General features: G+C 37.7%; 1 protein-coding gene across 3 annotated transcripts in view; it reads left to right on the top strand.

The window, feature by feature from the left end:
- LOC306888597 (protein-methionine sulfoxide oxidase mical3a) overlaps window positions 1–20,942 on the top strand; it is a 73,430-nt gene that overhangs the window by 28,596 nt on the left and 23,892 nt on the right. The window contains exons 8-20 of one of the 3 annotated variants that reach the window (XM_079447026.1): window positions 1,831–2,088; window positions 2,494–2,609; window positions 3,177–3,303; window positions 3,870–3,963; window positions 4,103–4,129; window positions 4,503–4,650; window positions 7,886–8,082; window positions 8,229–8,347; window positions 8,424–8,495; window positions 8,586–8,762; window positions 17,906–18,092; window positions 18,532–18,629; window positions 18,793–18,883. In XM_079447026.1, the coding sequence (XP_079303152.1) occupies window positions 1,831–2,088; window positions 2,494–2,609; window positions 3,177–3,303; window positions 3,870–3,963; window positions 4,103–4,129; window positions 4,503–4,650; window positions 7,886–8,082; window positions 8,229–8,347; window positions 8,424–8,495; window positions 8,586–8,762; window positions 17,906–18,092; window positions 18,532–18,629; window positions 18,793–18,883 (1,711 nt within the window). The other 2 variants (XM_079447024.1, XM_079447025.1) reach the window with 2 other exon arrangements.

Here is a 20,942-nt window from a genome sequence, read left to right as displayed (position 1 = left end):
AGGAAAAGACCTCTCAAATATCCCATTACCACACCCACAGCCACTCAGGGCTGAATTATATGCCTCGTGGTGCTCTTCAGTTGCAGAAAACTTTGAGCGTAGTTTTAAAATATAAAAGCCTTCAATAATTATATTTTCCTCAGTGCCCAAAATTATTTTGACCATTTCTGTTAAATTCTGTCTCATCAAAAAGATGCCACAAACATTAATACTGGTCATAATATACATTATTATTTACGTTAAAAAAATACAATATATAAAAAAAATTGTAGAAAAAATATTTTAAATTAAAAAAAATTATTTATTTAAACTAGGGCTATAAATCGATTTTTTTTTTTTTTTTAATCACAATTAATCACGATTGGCATGAGTTAACTCGTGATTAATCGCAATTTAATTGCATATTTTAATTTGTTAATTTGTTCTAAATGTACCTTAAATTAATACTTTTCAAGTTTTTAATACTCTAATCAACATGGTGTGACGAGTCGGCTGCCTCCCCCCTGTCCTTCATCACCACCCCGTCCCATATTCGCCGCCCTTCACCAGGCTCCCGACAGGAGTGGGTGTGTGAGAGAGGAGGGGCGCTGAAACAGCCAGGGCTGGCGGCGTGTGATGAGGCGGACCTGACGTGAATAGAGCCTCATCACCGCCGCCGTTAAATGCCGAACGCGCCTCTCCTCGGGAGACCGGTCTCTCCCCCGTGCATGCACGCTGGTGTCCTCGTGGGTCCAGGAAGGGAGCGTCGAGGAGGACTGCCGCACCTGTTAGGCGGCTGACGGGCCAGGATGCCGGGCCGCCGAATCCCCCAGAAGCGCCGGGATTTCCGAAGATGGACGAAGCCGCGCAAGAGACGCCGCCGCCACTCGCTCCCGGCCCCGAGAGGGGAGCGCGTGCGGCCACCGGACTCCGCCCCTTCCCTGGACCCTTCCCTCCTGAACACTGCCCTCCTGCACAGCCCCGCAGCACGACGAGGACACCAGATCCCTGTTTATTTTGGACACTTTTCCCCCTCTGGACACTTTATTTTGATATATTGTTTAATAAAAACCTCTCCGAGGCTTGACGCCACGCCCACTGTGTCTGTCGTTGGCTCCTCCCGCCACAATGGGCATGGACAAATATGGATGCTTTATGCAAATGTATGTTTATTATTATTGAAACCATAGTCAACATAGAGCATGAAGAGTAGACATGTTTCAAAGGTCATAGATGTTTTTCAAAGAACTTGTTCATGTCTATTAGACGCATGAAAAAAGAAATTCCAGGTTCCCATTACTTCTCTTTCTTTGCACTGAGCAATTTACAAACCTTGTCTCTAAAGGGGTCTGCAAACTCGCTAAGTTGGCAACACTGTGCATCTCCATTTCTCCAACTACAGGCTAGGCCACAGGTCAAACAGAAAATGCATGCTGTGTTAATCGCGCGTTAATAAAATTACTGCCGTTAAAATGAATTTTCGTTAACGCGTTATGAATGCGTTAACTTTGACAGCAAGTAGTGTGTGTGGCCAAGTATGGTGACCCATACTCGGAATTTGTGCTCTACGTTTAACCCATCCAAGTGGCACCCGGGGAGCAGTTGGGGGTTCGGTGCCTTGCTCAAGGGTCTCACCTCAGTCGTGGTATTGAGGGTGGAAAGACTCGAACCAACGACCTTCGGGTTACAAGTCTAACTCCCTATCCATTAGGCCACGACTGCCCCAAGAAAGAGCACAAGAAATAAAATTACGATTGCTCGTTTGAATCATCATGAGTTTTTTTTATTGCTTTTACCCATCTTATACCTGTCTTATTTATCTAATTATCATAATTAACCAATCTTGTACAGGACTATGCCGACACAGAAATGCTGCTCTCCAGGGCCAATGTTGACCAGAAGGCTCTGCTGTCCTACGCCAGAGAAGCAGCAGATTTCTCTACCAACCATCAGCTTCCTAAGATGGACTTTGCCATCAACCATTACGGCCAACCTGACGTCGCCATGTTTGACTTCACCTGTATGTATGCCTCAGAGAACGCAGCACTTGTCCGCCAGCGCAACGGCCATAAGCTGCTAGTAGCCCTGGTGGGGGACAGTCTTCTAGAGGTGAGTGGAAAACCGATGAGGAGGGAAATAAGACTATGCTCATGAAAGGGAGTTTGTTATTTGTTAAAACCTACTTTAATAGAACCAGATGGTGCTTTTCCATGAAGTAACGCAAAATTGGCTTTTGCTCTTCTCTGTCTTCCTTTGACAAATTTCAACTTCTGAAAATAAATTTTCTCACATAAATCTGAAACCACCACTTCAGAAGCTGTGGTAATGAAAGCATTAAGTTAAAACACCACACTCCGTTACACTAGCTAGACCACGACTTTGAGGGCAGTTTTTCCATCTTCCAAACAGAAGGTGACTGATTTCTAATATGAAGTGTACAGCTGTTCATTCTCACTCCTTGTGTATGAGGAACAAGTTAACTGATGATTGTGTCTTTTGTGTGTGTGTGTGCAGCCATTCTGGCCGATGGGTACTGGAATAGCAAGAGGCTTCTTGGCAGCCATGGATGCAGCGTGGATGGTGCGGAGTTGGGCTCATGGAAGCTCCCCTTTGGAGGTGCTGGCTGAACGGTGAGACATGCTATGTACTGAATGGAATGCTGTTTGTTTTTAAAAATAGTGCATAAGATACAGTATGCAATAAGGCTTTCAAAAACAACCATGTTGTTTTCACATGTGATATTGGACATATGATAATGGAAATAAATGCAATTATTTTGCATTTTCATCTGATTTGTGTCTGAATATTTAAACTTTTGGCATACTGTAAAAATAATATGAGTAATACAGATGTTATACCAAGCACATCTAGAGTTATACAGAATTTATGATGAGGTGATTGTGTCTTCAAACTGAGCAGTAAACAGCTCAAGTCCCTGCAGGCCATCATTTACTGTGATGCTCGTTTTCTTCCTGCACTGTTATTTTGCTGCATACTGCAGGGTAATTCACAGTGGTAAAGCACTTTTCAACTTGTATGCAATAAGCAGCGTGTTTGCGGGGAAGCAAAAGTGTTTTACGAGGGAGTAGCTTGCATGATGTCTCTAGAGTCTCATCTTGAGACATCACTAAAGGGATGAAGGGCCAAAATGAAGGGAATTTGGGTCTGAAAACAAGCATGGCTCCTTTGGGTTTCAGGGAAAGTATCTATCGACTGCTGCCTCAGACGACACCAGAGAATGTGAGCAAGAACTTTAGCCAGTACAGCGTGGACCCGACTAAACGGTACCCCAACATCAGCCTTCACCAAGTGAGACCCAACCAGGTTGGTTTATGCACATCTGACCGGTCAGAAAACCCAGCTGCAAGTTTTGTCTAAATATTTTTGCTAAATATTTGAGTAATTTAATAACACTTAAATGTAATCTATAGCAAATCTCTTTCTCTCTCTATTATACTCTACATTATCATTTGTAATATCATGATCCCTAAATTCACTTTTAATATTTAAGATATATAGCTTTAATGTTTTTTTAAATTAATTTAATTTTTATTTAGACAAAGTATAAAATTTTAAGATTTGCTATTTATCAGTTATTGGCTATAACAAAAAACAAAACAAATATATGCTTATTTGTCCTAATTTTACGAATTTTACTTACTATACTTATCTGCCCTAATTTTAATATTGGTGCATTCCAAACAATAACCAGTATCAATTTTTTTTTTTTTTTTTTTTTTTGGCTTTTGAGGAAATAATCTGTAAATAAGGTCATTAATTTTGTGCACATTTAATTTGCTGTCACATTATGCACATACTGCCATTTTATCTGCCTTCTGCATGCTTTTTAGATATTGGTGATATTGGCTTTACAATATAACTGTCTGCAGGTACGGCATCTTTTAGACACCGGAGAAACCAAGGATTTGCGTGTCGACATGGAGAATGCGGTCAACTCTTCAACTTCTAAACTCACAAGGAATGGTTGGTAGATTTATCACATTATAATTGCATATCAGCTGTGGATACATTAATTTTCCATATTTATTTAGTCTTTCCCCCTTTCTATACATTGGATAGTCTGAAATGTAAATGTGTATAATTTGATTTATTTTCATCCTAGAAATTCTGCTTGAGAAGCAATTGCAAGGTAATTTTGTGGGCGATTCTAATCCGAATGCATGATGTTCTACAGGCTTCTACATTTCAACAAGCTTTGTGCAGTTTATTGTATGAGTAGTGTATCTGGAATGGAAAGTTGTCTTTGAGCACTTTAGAATTAAATGCAACTATGCACTAACAAATATTTGTGGATATTCACAAACAGAACTATTATCAATGCCGTCGGTGTCTTGAATGTTTCATAACCTCTCAAAAAAGGAATGAAAGGCACCATGAAAGCTCTTCAGACGCTGCTCTGGTCATGTGACTAACTCCGATCCGATTGGATGTTGGTGCATTCCATTATTGAATATGCACATTCTTGCTTAGGCACCACTTGACTTTGCTTCCCCCCCCATCAGAGTCCATCGTGCGCTCCAGTAAGCTGCTGAACTGGTGTCAAAGGCAGACGGAGGGATACAGAGGTGTCAGCGTGTCTGATCTCACCATGTCCTGGAAGAGCGGCTTGGCCCTGTGCGCGCTCATCCACCGATACAGACCAGACCTCATGTAAGTGCAGTATGCCACATGCTGATCCCAACAAAAGCCCTGTGTTATTATGGTGCTATATTTAGTGATGCAGGACTAGAGCACAAACGCTGCCGCAGAGAATCAGAGATTCAGTTCATGCAAAGAATAACAAAACTTGAATTGGAAAGAACATGTAAGTCATATGCCCACGCAGTGTGAGTAGACAGGCGATCAAGAAAAGTTAAAAAGAAAAATGTTTGACAGAGTTTTGAGGATTTGGTGTATGATTATGAGCTTTGGACTATAATCATGAAAGACACAGTACACACTACACTACTGTTTGGGGTCAGCAAGTTTTTTTTTTATACTTTTATTCAGCAAGGGCACATTGAATTGATCAGAAGTGACATTTATAACATTTATTCTGTAATAGAAGATCTGATAAATCAAAGATTTAACAGCTTTATTGAAAGCACCTAAAAATGCAAATTGTCATTTACTAACCCTCATGTTATTCCGAACTTTCATGATTTACTTTATTCTTTTGAACACAAAAGAAGATATTTTGAGGAATGTGGGTAATCATTGATGGCCATAGTATCCCCCCCCCACACTATGGATGTCAATGGGGACCAACAACAGTTTGGTTACTCGCATTCATCAAAATACTTTCTTTTATGTTCAACAGAAGACAGATTTGGAACAACTTGAGAATTAGTAAATTGTCAATTTTCATTTTTGTGTGAACTGTCCCTTTAAGCTGTGGAATACGAGTCAGCAAAAGCTTACAGAGTGCGCCTTCAAGTGATAATGTCATTGCTAATATTAGGTGTTTCTTCAGCTGTGGTAGTTAACTTGTCCTCACCTCATTACTTTTGATAAGATGTTTAAAGCTTTGTTTACCATGTAGTGCTTATTTACTCATCTGTTGAGTACAGCACACTATAACAACAGTACGGCTGGGTAAGTTTCTCTTTTGCAAAAGGCCCAGGAACTCGTGTTGTAGTTATTCTTACTCTGGGCTGCGTCAAGCCTCATTAGCTTTTGAGATGCATATTAACATTATCATAACTGTCCATTAGAGCAGATGCTGAGTGACCCTTTAAAAGCTTTTGCTCACAAGTTTTGTTATAGTCAGCTAAACTAGTCTGCATTTGTGTTTGTAAGTCAGCATTAGTGGAAGTCTCTGAGGAGGATACCACACGCCGACAATTGACTTCTTCAGTAGCTCAGTCCAAATACAGTACTTATGCAATGTGTTAGTTTAGTTTTATATACATCTATAGGAAGTATATTTCTGATAATGGATATAAAATAGATTGTGTGATTTGACACAATTGACAAGTTAAATTTTAAGCAGCCGTTACTCCAGTCTTCAGTGTTACATGATCCTTCAGAAATCATTCTTCTAAGCTGATTTAGTGTTCAAGAAATATTTCTTATAGTTATCAATGTTGATAGTAGTTTTGCTGCTTAATATTTATGTGGGAGCCATGGGGTTTGGAAAAGTATGGAAAAAATATTAGTGTTTCCAGTCTTTTGACCCTATTTAGTTTTTTTTATAATAGAAAATTAAGAATTTAATGAAAATAAATTGATTGTACAAGAAGTGAGGTTCCATGGCAGCTGTTTAGTGATTCTTTAGTGATCGCCAAATATGACTGAATGAATTCAATTGCACTTTTTTATTATGCAAAATGCAGGTTTTAAGCATTTTGGGTTTCTTCACAATATATGCTTAGCACCGTATTACATAACCTCAAGGACCTTTGCAAAAATAACAAATATATAGACTTATGTGTGCGCAATGAACCATTAAACTTAGCATATAGGACAATGCACACTGAGCCACCTGTTGTGCCATCAGCCCATTTCGCGGTGTGGTTTCTTGGCCACCACAGAGTATGCATTACCTAAGGCCTTGAAATATGGCATACTGCCCCAATGAAAGACAAATCTTAATCACTTTTTTACAGTACCAGTCTTTTTTATAAACCCTTGAACTTGGCAAATTGTATACCATCAGCCCATTTCGTGTCATGGTTTCTCCGCTGGCACAGAGGATGTTAAATTGGACATCATATTCATGCGCAGTTTTATTCATAGTAAGATGGTATTGCTGCACAAAGGCAATAGGTTTTATAAAACTAGAAATTGTAATACATAAGCATGCAAAACTTTACCATGCACATGTGAATAGTTTCTCGAGGGCACTAAAAAGTTTGTGTGCATGTAAAAGTCTGTATTTTTTATTTGTTAAAAATGGTCTGAAAATGTATCGAGAGGTTTGGAAATTTGATTTTTATCAGTAATGTTGTTGTTACTTCAGAAAATGTTATATTATTGTAAATGATGTATTGAAATGATACTGTTAATGTAGCCATCAATATAGCCATTGTTGCTAATGTGGTGTTAAAACACAAAAAAAATGATTAAAGTTGTCCTAAAACCAAAACAATACCCCTTCTTGTCTTAGGACAACTTTGAACTTTTTTGATTCACTTCAAATGTTGACTACTGTATATATAATATGTAAAGTTCATGATAACATTTGAAATATAAGTATTTTGTAACATTATGCAACATTCTTTCTTTAATATTTTGTAATATTTTTTTACATTATGTAACATTTTCTTTACTTTTGATTAAATTGAATGTCCTTACTTAATAAAAGTATTAATTAAAAAAACAAACCAAAAAACGACCCGACACCAAACTTTGATTCATAGTCACTGTGATGTGGATATTTTCAAATAGATCATTTTTAAACCAAGTAGTAGTAGTTTGCTAAAATATTTTCTTTTTGATGCTGAAACAGATTTACATTAACAGATTTGCATCAATAAAGCAACCTTTAATGATGCTTGCCAGTTTGACACAATAAGAGCAACACAGACTAACTTGGGAATGCAGCAAAATTCAACTTTAAAGTCTAATGCAATGCTGCAACCAGCAGTTGGAGTCCAGACAGTGAAGCTTGTGTGATCCACAACCTTATGCAGTTGTATGCAGCAACCGTGTAATAACTGCAGCTAGCAACCAAACAAAACAACTTGAATCACTGTCAGTGTGAACAGCCCTTGAAAAATTATGTTCAGCAAATGTTCTTGTGACATTTATGATTTAAAGATGTATTAAACGGCTTTCTTTTTTACAGTATCATTGATGCATGTGTGTTATTTGGTGTCAGTGTTTTAAAATCTTTTCTAACTTGCTAAATAACATGATTATGTGATATGGAGATGTCTCATGTGGCGATGTCTTATAACTGCAGTGACTTTGAATCCCTGGATGAGAAAGACATGGAGAAGAACAATCAGTTGGGTTTTGACGTGGCCGAAAAAGAGTTTGGGATTTCTCCCATCATGACCGGGAAGGAGATGTCTGTTGTGGTGGAGCCTGACAAGCTCTCAATGGTGATGTACCTCAGCCAGTTCTATGAGATGTTCAAGGACACTGTGCCACCTGGTGGTGAGTTGTAGATCTACAATAATGCATCCAGAAAAACTTGCAAAACCAAAAAGGAATGTCAAGGCATTAGGAGTGTTTATGCTGTTTCTTAGCATGCAGTTCATTCATTGATTTTAGTCATTATTATTCATATTTTTGTGTTTCAGAAAACCACAATCTGAGCCCTGAGGAGAAGGCTGCGTTGATTGCCAGCACTAAATCACCCATCTCGTTCTTCAGTAAACTGGGTCAAAGCATCGCTATCTCCCGCAAACGAAACCCCAAGGTAGTCAAATTTCTTTCTGATACTGCAAAATTATTGATTCTTGTGATCTCAACTTTTCCTCTCAAATCCTCTGTAGGATAAAAAAGAAAAGGAACTGGATGGACTGGGGAAAAGACGAAAGACCAGCCAGGCTGGACAATCAGAGGATGTAAGGCCAAATCTTGCCTGGGTCAATGGATGTACAACATTGTGTATGTACTTTTCTAAATCCTTTCATTACTGTTCTCCAACATCACAGGAAGAGTTGCAGAGGGTTAATCGAGACGACAGGCCCTCTATAGCTACAGCTCTGGCAGAACGTAAAATTGATTCGGCTGCAGCAGCGAACAACAACAAAGTGAAATCGATGGCCACACAGCTGTTAGCGAAGTTTGAGGAGAACGCCCCGACGCAGTCCACCGGTCTCAAACGACAGGTGGGTTAGAATTTGTGTTATTGCGCGGTAGCTGCCTAAAATGACTATGGACTTTCATTTGTGAGTTCTTAAAATATCAAGCGTAATAAAACATCATCTTCAGCAACAGCTAAACTGCTGCTTTGGAGCAAAATTTGCAACAAAATATTTGTTGTTCGGCAGGAATATCTGGCTGACTGTACCAGTGCTATTTTGTTATTATTTACATGCCATTATAGTATTTATTAATATTTTGAGTTAGATTTTATTTTCAGTTTTTATTTTAGTTTAATTTTGTGTGTTGTCATCTTTATTAGTTTTTCTATTTTACTTCATTTTTTCTTCTGTAATTTGAGTATTTACATTTATTTATATTTTTTAAAGGGGTGGTTGACTGTTATTTTTCTAGGCTTGATTGTGTTTATGGGGTGCAATCTAACATGTTAATGCTTTGTTTTTAAAAAAAAAAAAACATTATTTTTCACATAATTTACCTTCATTCCACACCACTCTGTCCCTTCTCCTATAAATGCGCTGATCATTTCCTGCTTTTATGAAGCCCCTCCCTCAGAAATACGCAATGGGCTCAAATTGGTTAGCTGGTCCAGTGTGTTGTGATTGGCTAAACCGCCCCTAGTGCGTGTCTAAACGTCCCACCCCTCACCTCAGCGGCATGTGCTCCGGTTGTATTGTAAACAATGGCGTCGTCTATATTGCTTATCAATTTGAGCCGATTGAGACCCAGAGGACATTAGTGAAGAGGATCGTGCAGAACCTGTGCAAGCATGGCTCTTAATGTATGTTTTTTGTTTGTTGTTGTCTCATACTTTTAGATGCGCTGTTATTTGTAAATGCTAATGCTTCTGTTAGCTTTTAATATACGGTTTTATCCTGATTAAAGCTTTAATACGGTACTGAAACCGCACGCGCGTGCGTCTATGTATAACGCTTCTCATAGCTATGTGAAAGTAAGTGTATAAATGGAACAGTTCATTGTTGGAGCTGAGCTGATGATCTGAATAAGATGCAGAGCGTCTGCAGAACCGCTGATTTAGAACATTGATTTTGAAACTTGTGACTCCAATTAGAATCGTTAGAAGACAGAATCACGATTCATATATGAATAGATTTTTACGTGCACCCCTGGTTTTCTTCCTCTTCTCTAAAGCAGCGCAGCATGGCCTCACCCCCTTTGTTGCATTTTCAATAGCCTGCATATTATCCCTTCAATCTGTAGAAACTATTTCATGTTAAACTTAAGTTAAAAATTAACCTTTACTTTACCAGGAAATAGGCAAAATACTATATGAAGATGACAACTGATTTTTGGCAGGCAGTGTTAGAATATCACGTTGGGAATCAGCATTACTTTTTTTTGCAATGCTATTTATTTATGTGGGAAGTATAAAAGCCCATGTGGTTATAAAGCCCAGGTTTGTTAAACCAAGCGAGACGAATCCTGTCCTAAACTGCTATTACTTGAAGCTTGAAGTGCACAGCATGATGGGGTTGTTTGAAATGATCAGGTTTATAGAGAAAAATGGACTCAGATTCATGCTGTGATCCATTCTAATGGAGTAGCCAGCAGGAATGACTGGCATGAGCGAGGATTTGGGAGCTTTTAATAGGAAGCTAAACACTTTGTGCTCTGCAGAAGTGTGAGGCTGATGTGTTTGACACTGTTATCTACTGGAGCCATGCAACATAAAGAGTTATCTATATACTACCATTCAAAAGCTTGAGGTCAGTAAGATTGTTTTTAAGAAATGAATGCATTTATTAAGAAAGAATGCAATAAATCAATCAAAAATGAGGAACGTCTTTTATGAAGTTACAGTAGATTTCTATTTCAAATAAATGCTCTTCTTTTTAAATTTCTATTCGTATAAGAGTTATGAATAAAATGTACCTTGGTTTTCACAAAAATATTAAGGGGCCCAACTTGAGCAGTTTTCAACTGATGATAACAGAAATTCAGTGTTGCCGTCCCATTAAATGTATTACAATAGAAATTTTTTTTTTCACTGTAATACAATTTAACAATGTTTCTCTTTTACTGCATTTAAATAAATGCTGCCTTGGTGAGCATAAAAGATTTCAAAAACAATAAAAAAAAAAAAATCTTCTTGACCCCAAGCTTTTAAACGGTAGTGTTTTTCTCAGGTGCCTGTGGTCTGACTCATTTGGATGTCTGCTCATTCATCTGTTTCCTTCTACTTCCTGCATGAATTAATTTCAAACTGTTCCTGGTCACGTTTTTAATAGTAGTTATTTTTAAGTTTTGTTCATGCATTGCACATTGCTGGTGTTTTTTTTCTGCAGTCAGTTCAGTCATTTACTTTCAGTTTCTCTCTGCATGCCTATCCTTATTTCTAATTTCTGTTCTTTTCCATTCTCTTTCTCACTCCAATTTGGCACTTCCTCACTTTTCATTGGTCACTTCACCATTCACGTACGTGCCACTGGTTATAGGGGGACTCCATGCCCGATCTGGGGCTCATACTGACCCCCTGTCCAGCTGTTCCCTCTCTGAAAGAGTCAGTGCGGCTGGCTCCAGTCCCTCCATGGAGGAAGGTAAAGAGTGTAGTATAATCCCATGTTCCCAGATTCCCATCAAATATTAACACTCTAAGTACCTACTTACCTCTCTACACATCCATATTTGTTATTGTCTTTGTGACTAAATGAACTAGGTCTTAACTAAGCTTGTGTTATTGAAATATGTCTTACATATCCATTTTTCTTCATTTAGTCTTACTGCTGTTTCAAAAGCTAGTTTCTTGTCTGAGTTGAAGTAGCCTTATAGATCTTATATTTGACATGAACAAAATTGAGGTCAAAAGACCTCCAAAAGATGAAATTGAGGTCGAAAAGATATGAATTGTGCTTGAAACCATTCTTGTGTTGCCGTACTAAATTGGTCTATCCAAAGAGAGTTTTATGAACGATTTACACAGAAATTAATTCTGCTTGTGTGTAATGAATTGTTCTATACATGGGTGTCTGTCATTCAGTCATCAAAATATATCTTCCATCAATACTAAAATATATTGAACAGAGTATGCTTTCTTAATTCCTTCCTTTTATAGTTTTGTTTTCATTTGCGTCAAACTAAATGTATATTACCGTTGTTGAGTTCAATAAGATTGTTAAATTGTTTTTGAAAGAATTCTCTTATGCTCACCAAGGCTACATTTATTTGATCGAAAGTACAGTAAAAACTGTAATATTGTGAAATATTTTTTGATAAGGCTGAATTTTCAGTCTTCAGTGTCACATGATCCTTCAAAAATCATCCTAATATGCTGATGTGGTGCTAAAGAAACATTTTCTGTTATTATCAATGTTATCATTACTATATCAATGGAAAGTTAAAAAACTGCATTTGAAATAGAAATCTTTTTTAACATTATAAATGTCTTTATGGTCTCTTATCAATTAAATACGTGCTTGCTAATTACAGGTCATTACATAAATACAATATACAATACAGTGCAATACCACACTGACCCCAAACTGTTGAACAGTAATGCATTTACTCTTCTTTAAAGTCTATAAATGGGTTTAGTAAGATCAGTTGGCTAGCTAAGTTTGTTTTAATGAGAGAACTGTTATATGAACATGAAGGCTTGTGCATGTGTGAGAGGGAAATATGGCACCTTTAATTCATCTTTTTATGCTTGTATTCAGAGGCGCACACAGTTACAGGAGCAGATGAGTTTCCGCTATAAAGAAAGACTGAAGTGTCAAACTCTCCCCATCAAACAGGAGCAGGTACACAGCTGTAGTAAAGACGCATTGCTTTTAGTCATCATATAGTGTCCTGTGTCCTTCCTTGTGTAGTAAACAAGAAGGTACTGTAGTGCCATGAGGTGATCATATAGTCTCCTGTGTACTTGTCTTCTGTTGTTAGTTTCCTGTTTGACTAGACGTGCTCACGCATCGGAGACCTAGAGGCATATCTTTCCACACTGCGCTTTGGTGCTCTTTGTTTGTGTTTCCAGTTTGATTGAGATGAATGAGCCGAATGCTTTGCTTATTTTTTCTGGTGCTTTGATATTCCTTGTTCTCAGATTGTAGAGGTTCAGATGTGGTTTTGATAGCTTTGTTAGGCATTCCATGTGCATGGGAGGTCTGTGTGTCTGTTAAGTGTCACTAAAGTCACTGGGTTTGATTATCAGCTGTGTTTTTACGCTTCTAATGGGTCACTGTTTGTTCTCTAACACAACATTCCTGTCTCTCATCACTACGGTTGTGTTTGTGTGTAGAAGGTGTTTGGATGGTATTATCAGGTTTTTTAATTAGAGGAGTGTGTGTGAGGTGTTGTATTTATATGAACGGGTTTCTCCTCTCTTGTCTATTTGAAGGCCAGCAGCGGGACTGAGGTCTTGAGGAGCTGCCCTAAGAAAACCATTCTCCTTTCTTCTTCCTCACCCTCTTCATCGTTTCTTCCACACGCACAGGTGACACACTCCTGTCTTCCTGTACTAACCTCAGCATCTCTCACAGGGGCTGGTTTTAACAGAATGTCTCCTATTGCAGTCTCTTGAAATTAGGTTTTTGGAGGCATTTGGACTTTATGGTGCAGAGCTGTTGGTCTTGATCAATGTAGCCTATTGATCAATCCTCCTGGCATATTCAATTTTTTTTATACTTCAACAGTTTGATCTCTGCAAACAATTGTACAAAAAGCACAGAGTTATTGAGAAAATATTTGATATAAAAATATTGATATTTATTGTTAAATATTGTTAGACTTCAAATACCCTTTTAAGTACAAGTAAGGAAAAAAGTAAAGACTATTTTGACACTTATTATTATTTGACTTCATATATTCATCCATTATTTTTTTTTTATAACTTCATGCTCCAGGCTTGATTCTGGCACACATCAGTCTCTAAAATAAAACCAAAGAAATATGCTGATTTATCAATATTAATAATAAAAATTATAAAAAAAAATGTGAATCTTTAGATGAAAAGTTCAAAAGCAAGTTCAACAGCATTTATTTTAAATATAAATCTTTAAGGCATTATAAAGTGTAATTTTCAGTCGTTTTTGATCAATTTAATGTTATTAAATTTATTTATAAAAAAAAACAGTTTATCCAGATGTTTTCAGACATTTTTTTCCTTGTTTTAATATTTTTTTAGCTGTGGTTAAATATAATTTATCATAAAACATTTATCATTCCGTCAGGCTTATTAGTTCTGGAAGTATGCAGTTGCACATCCTTACACACAACCAATTTACCTAAACCTAAAATGGAATATTTCATGCAGTTCTGGAAACCAAAAATTTGTCATTGTTTTTATGGAGTTTGGTAAAGTTGAAATTGCATTTTGGTTAGCATCATTTTTAATGAAAATACTGGAATGGACCACCATGCTTTTGTTGCATTTGTTTCAGAAATATGGGGCTGTTACCCTTCTAGTTTTGATTGTTCGTTTAGTCTGAGATCTCCTAGCTAATGATAGGGTGGAACTGATTTATGTCTGTTCTCTGCAGCATAATGTTAACCAGTCAGAGATAAACAAGTGTAATGGTGGTGGTGATGAAGAGAATGAGATCCAGGACCCTTCAATCTATTACAGGGTAACCATGACGTCTGCATGGGGCTTTTCTCAAAACTGTGCCAAAAAAAAAAAATATTTGTAACTTCCATTACATCTTTCATGCATGTGTGTTTGGAGAACTACAGTTAAAGGGGTCATCGGATGCAAAATTCACTTTACAAGTTGTTTGAACCTAAATGTGTGTTGGAAGTGTGTGTACACATCCATCCTATAATGATGAAAATCCACCCAAACCCAAAAGAGAGTTTCATCAGACTTTCCGTTGACAGGAAAATAACCTGCCTAATGTGGACAAGCCAAAACTCATACATATCCCTAGCATTCAAGAGCGAACGGACACACTAGTCGCTAGGTTTAAAGGCAAGTCTGACAGGAAGGACAAGCCACAGGTACAGTAGAAAAAAGTCATGCTTTTATAGGGATAGTACACCCATGATAATTGTCACCATTTACTCACCCTCAAGTTGACCCAAACCTGTTTGAGTTTACTTCTAAGATATTTTGCTATCTTCCTTTTGTGAAGGTTATGAAAAAGCCATCACGCTTCTTTATTGAGCAGTGGGTTTTGACCCACGGTCTCAGTCCTGAGCAACCCATCTACGCTTCTGACCCCCAGCATCAGGTAGCCCTGCCTGAGCATGGAGAGATATGCATGAACGTCTCGTCTGTACCTTAAACACAGTTCCTCTTACCTATGATGGTTTGAATGCTTTATACTTAACTCTACACAACTACAAAGGTCTTTACTAATGGATTTTATTCACAGTATTGCAGGTGGTGATATTCCTTGTTCTAAAGTCATGACTTAAGACTGCATCTCTCTCACAGCAGAGGGAGATTTTGCTTTCTGATGATCATGTGCCTTTACACATCCCCAGCATTCAGGAGAGAGCCGAGAGGTTAGCCTCTCAGTTTAAAGACAAACCAGCAAAGCTAAAGGTGAACTCTCAGCACTGGGTGTCCTTGAAAAATTATCTTTTCATACACAGCCTTAAACTGTTGATGCATTTTAACAGTCTTTTGGCCTTATCACAACACAGATTTAGTAAAAAAATTAAATTCATTATTATAAACATTTACTATTATTAAAGGGGTCCTATTGTGCTTTTTCACTTTTTGAATTTTAGTCAGTGTGTAGTGTATGTTTGGGCATAAAACGATCTACAAAGTTACAAATCTCAAAGTCCACTCCAAAGGGAGATATTTAGTTAAAAAAAAAATCTCTTTTCAAGAACTACAACGAACGGCTCGTTTGGACTACAAAGTTGTTTTCCTGTATTTGTGATATCACAAATTGTAAATCTCGCCTACGAAATTCGAATGGTTGGTGGGTGGGGAGAACGCTTGGTTGAGCACTGCACGTTTAATTTGCATATATGTGCGGCCACAAATAGTTCAAGTCTGTGGGACTACGGTATAAATAAATTCAACTGTATAAGAGTTTCAGTGCAATTCATGTTATAATGTTAGAATTAAAGAACAATAAACAATGCATATTATAGTTGCACTTATCTGTACATAGTCAATGCAGTTATTTTTAAGCTGTTGTTGACACATAAAATGTGATTTAGCCAAAACAACATCAGCAACAAAAATATTACCACTTTAATATGTCTTGCAATTTTCGTGCGTGCAAAGGTTCTGCACAATCCTCTTGTTCAATATTCTCGAGGTCTGAATTGATATGGCAATATTGACAAACTTGCTGTTCTGGCAAGGGGCGGGGCAATACTGAAACGCCGTCTAAGCTGTTCGCCAATCACAACGCACTGGGACAGCTAACCAATCACAACACATTTTTCGGAAGGCGGGCCTTCATCAAACCCGGAGCTAATCGAGCCGTTTGTGTCAGGCTGGGGAGATTTGGGTGGATTAAGCATGAGAGCATGTTCTAGTACACCCCCAAAACAAAATCAAGACTTTGTAAAAGAGCATAATAGGACCCCTTTAACATTTATTATTATATGTTGAAGTGTGTACTGTAAATTGTACACTTGCCAAATAGACTTCTATTGTAAATACTATTATTGTAAGCTCATTTATTATTTTCGGGTGCTGTCATTGGAGGTTAACTTGCACTATTCTTTTTAAGACTGTCGATTTCTTTTCTTTCTTTTTTTCTGCTCACCTACCTGCTGTTCCCGTCGTCTTGCCTTTACATCCCTCGTCTCTCTCTTTCTGTTTCTTCATCTTTCAAAGTCTAAGAAAAAGTCGTCACACTTCTTCACAGAGCAGTGGTACAGAGCGCGTGATGTGAGCCCTGTTAGCCCTCTGCACTCTCCCAGCTCTTTCCGGCAGGTAGCAATGATGCATCTAATGACTGCTATGTTCTGGAGTCATATGTGTGCATGGATGTGTTTCTGTAACACTTTCAAACGCACTCTGCTAATGGGGGACAGCTGCCATTCTGTGTGTCTGAGGTGTCTCTCGCCAGTCTTCACATGTGTGTATGTATCAGTGTGTGAAGCTGAGAATATTGAAATACAAATACAAGTACTGTATGTTGCCAAACATTGTAACACTGCTGTAAGCTGGATGTGACCTATATTCATGAGCTGCATAAAAGCTATTTTTGGAAACTGATCTGCATGTTCATACAACATTGAAATATTGAATTGAATTTGAATTTAACATGCTACAAGCATGATTGTTTTATTTATTTTTAATTTTTCATAGTCCTGAAAATTGCTACAGCATCTCACTCAGCTTTCAACCATTTATGTTTTTAAAACCCTTTTTGTTCTGTTCACCCCCTGTAGCGCTATGTAAAAATGTACACAGGGGGTGTGAGCTCACTGGCTGAGCAAATAGCCAATCGACTTCAGGCTAAGGATGACCCCAGGCCCTTGCTTGAGAAAAGGGATTTGGTAAGAATTATGGGTACTGTCGTACACTAATGAGACCACATAGATAATTTTTGCTTTAGTACATGGCTAACTTGAAATACTGAGAATCCCCAACTCTCTGTGATCACAATACATATACCATTATTCAGTGCACTGGTAACTGCATCAAGATACTGCAGCAACAACAACCGGACAAGAATAGAAAGCTGGTCAGGCAAAATAGTTGTTCTGTTTCAGCTTTAATCCATGTACTCTTATACTGCAACACTTTTTGTTTCAAAGAAAAAGGATGTGAGAGAGGTTCACTATATTGATGCTGAGCTGCAGATGAAACGCTGAACTTTTTAAAAAATGTTCTTGTCTTTAAACTACTATAGGAATTTGTCATTTTGTTTATAATTTCTAAATGTGCATAATTTATAAATTTTTTTTTGTTATTTTTATATTTTATTTTAAACGATGTAGTGTCAATATTTGGAATAAGAACAATGTGGAACAATGTGTCTTGATTTCCACAGATTTGATTAGTTTTATTTTAGTGTCTTTGGAAACTATTGACTTTGTCATGCACCAAACTTTAAGTGTTGAATCTTCATTTCCTCGAAGCGCCAGAAGATCACAAATTATTTTGGTGCATGGCAGCATCTCTTGGCAGATTTCTAAGCGCTTAGGTGCCACTCCTTGCGCTCACTTAAAAAGACCTGAACTAGTATGTCTCGCTTCTATGTCTTTCTCTCTGCAGGGTTCCTTGCGGAAGGAGTTCCCTCAGAATATTGGAGGCAGCGATGTGTGTTTCTTCTGTCGGAAGCGCGTCTATGTGATGGAGCGTCTCAGCGCAGAGGGAAAGTTTTTCCATCGCAGCTGCTTCAAGTGCGACTACTGCGGCACCACCCTCCGGCTGTCCTCCTATGCCTTCGATGTTGAGGACGGTATGAAATCCAAGCAGTTAAACATCCCTCCTGATCATGTTATTCATACTGTAGCTACTTAGAAGTTACCATCATTTTATCCTACATTAATCAAAACAGCTTTATAGAGCATTCAGATTAAGAAATTTAAATTATGCAGTTTCTTTAATTTCCTGCTTGCTCATAGTTTGCTGTCATGAGATGTGCTTTGTGACCAACACAGTGGGATATTGTTGTATGAGACAGAGGGACGGTTTCTCTACATCAACCATTCTTTATTAACTATGAGCCATTTTGTATACTCCCACATGGCGTAGTTTCAGATATGCACGTTAGGCGGAAATCAGCCACATTTGTTGCATTTCACATTTGATAAATCACTTCATTTGAGGTTTTCTCCGATTTATGTCCTGAAACAGATGCTAATGGAGTACATTTGTAACTATTTTCGCTCTTGTAGGGAAGTTTTACTGTAAACCACACTACTGCTACCGACTTTCTGGTCTGGCACAGAGAAAACGGCCTGCGCCTGCTGCTGCTGCTCCCGCAAACCCCAAGGTACTGACTTCTAGTATCTGTGTTTGGGGAAAAATGTTTTTTTTTTTTTTTAAATCAGAGTTGTTTTTCTGACACTGTACATTCTATTTTAACTTTTTTTTTAATGATGAAATGACAAAAAAAAGCTAATATATTCAGATGTTTTTTTTTGTTGTGGTCATAGGAGCCTCAGGTGTTGGCGGTAACCCCCAACACAGTGGACGCCCCAGGCCAAGCCATAACTTCTCAGGCCCCTGTGGAACGCCGGCCCTCAGGTACCCGCCTTTCCTCTTTAGGCCCCGTCCTGTGTCTCTCTCGAGGAGTAGGGGGCACCCTGCGCTCGTTGAGACGAGCGATGTCTTGGACCCGCCACCAGGTGGCGCACAATCCCTTAGATTCTCCTTTCCTCCTCGCCTACTGCGTTTATCTGCTCTCCTGCTTTACTCTCAACATCCTGCTCAATATTCTCTAGCATGACCCCCTTCCAGCCTCTGAGCTAATCGGGGCACTTCCTGCCCACACGTGCTGTGATTTCATGTCATATTGTGCTTGTTTTATGTATCCCTGATGATGTCACAAATGATTAACTCATTGTTAACTGCTTGGCTGTATATGTATAATATTCCTAGTTGTACAGCCTAATTAAATCTCTTTGATTATGAATAAACCATCCGGGCAAAAATCAATCTGTTAATCAATTAAATGCATAATTTAGAGTTTTTAAAATGTGTGAAGTGACTTATATCAAATAACATATTAAGCGTCATTTTTTTGCCTGCATGTGTTATAAATATTCTTTATTTATTGCCTGTTTTTGTTGCTCTCCTTTCTGTCCTTCCACTGTATAGATCTGTGATTAAGTGCCTTTAAGTTTGTGATTGTAAATTCTGACCTGTGCACCTTTTGTAACAGTGCTCGTATCAGTGCTTGTGATTGGTGGACTCTGTAAGCTTTACCTTTCCCCTCTCCTATCAGAGCAGCTTGTTGCTGAGCTAGTGCCTGCATCTGTGCCTGTGTTTGGTCTACACTCCCATCAGTCCTTGCATCTCTGTCCCAGTGTTTGTTCACCTCTTAATTCTCCTCTGCATAGTACTAACACCACTGCTTGTGGCATCTGTCATGTGTGTATCACTGAGAATGATTTACAATACAAAACGTCCGGCGAGTTTGTGCTACTTAGTATGAAATGTATAAAGTGTGAATGGTTATAGTAGTTTTAAAGAGAGGTTTTAGCAGCATTAATATATTATTCATCGGAAATTTAGATGCTTGAATCTCATAAATAATTTTTCAGTTATATTTCACCTAAAAATAGCAAGAAAATATAAATGATGTTTTGCATAAAGAAAATAAAGCTTATTTTTAGAACTGTTAAGATGTTTTGCATTTTGACATTATTTTCTTAGTTTTCATTTAATGCAAAAAATACATAATTTGTATTACTGTTATGTCTAAGAAAATAGCATTATTATTAATATATTATCTGACTTATACAGTGTTTATGGTTTACAGTCGACTACAGTAGATAATTGGCCTAAAAGCAGACTTCAGTTTCCTCATGCAAATTTTTTTAATACTTTTAGATTTTGGGGTAAATATGGCTGAAAAATAAAAAATATGAAAGTAGAATGTGTCAGAATAAGAATATTATATTATTTATTTCCTTTATTTTTGTAGTATTCCTCTAGCATTTGGGTGATTTAAGATCAGATTCGTCTGGAATCATAGATATGCATCAAGTGAACACGACACTATTTTATTCATGGGGTCTGTCACTATATAATCACTATATGAGGCATAAGTTCTGAATACTTCGGTCATAATTCCGTTACGGGTGACAAGTTTTTTTCAATTGATTCTTTTTGTATGGATCGCACGCTTCATTCCTCTAACCACATCCACCATCACAGTCATGTTTTTGTTTAATTACATGCACAAAATGGTCTCTCAGGGTTGTTTTGGGATTTGCTTCACTGAATAGACGTATTAATCATACACGTCCACCTATTCATTAATGTTAAAAAAGTTAATTAATATTAAAACTAAATTTACTCCATTTATCTGAGATGCTTTAATAGGAAGGGAAAAAGGCAAGGTAACCATAACTTGTATTTATTATTTAAGTACATATTTTAAGTATTTTACTGACAATGATATTTAAATCCATTTAAATCTAGAATATATGTGGAATCCTGAAGGCCAAATATTGCTTGTGTAAATAAAGTTAAAGAGTTATCACTTTGACTGTGTTTGTGTTATTTGTCCGAGTGGAAATGAATCCTTGTGCAGTAAAACAACCTTAAAAGAAGTTAGGGTGGGTGGACAGTAGAGATG

The sequence above is a fragment of the Barbus barbus genome (assembly GCF_936440315.1).
Source record: "Barbus barbus genome assembly, chromosome: 22".
Lineage (NCBI taxonomy): Eukaryota > Metazoa > Chordata > Actinopteri > Cypriniformes > Cyprinidae > Barbus > Barbus barbus.
The sequence above is the reverse complement of the archived record's forward strand: the minus strand, read 5'-3'. Positions and strand labels throughout refer to the sequence as shown.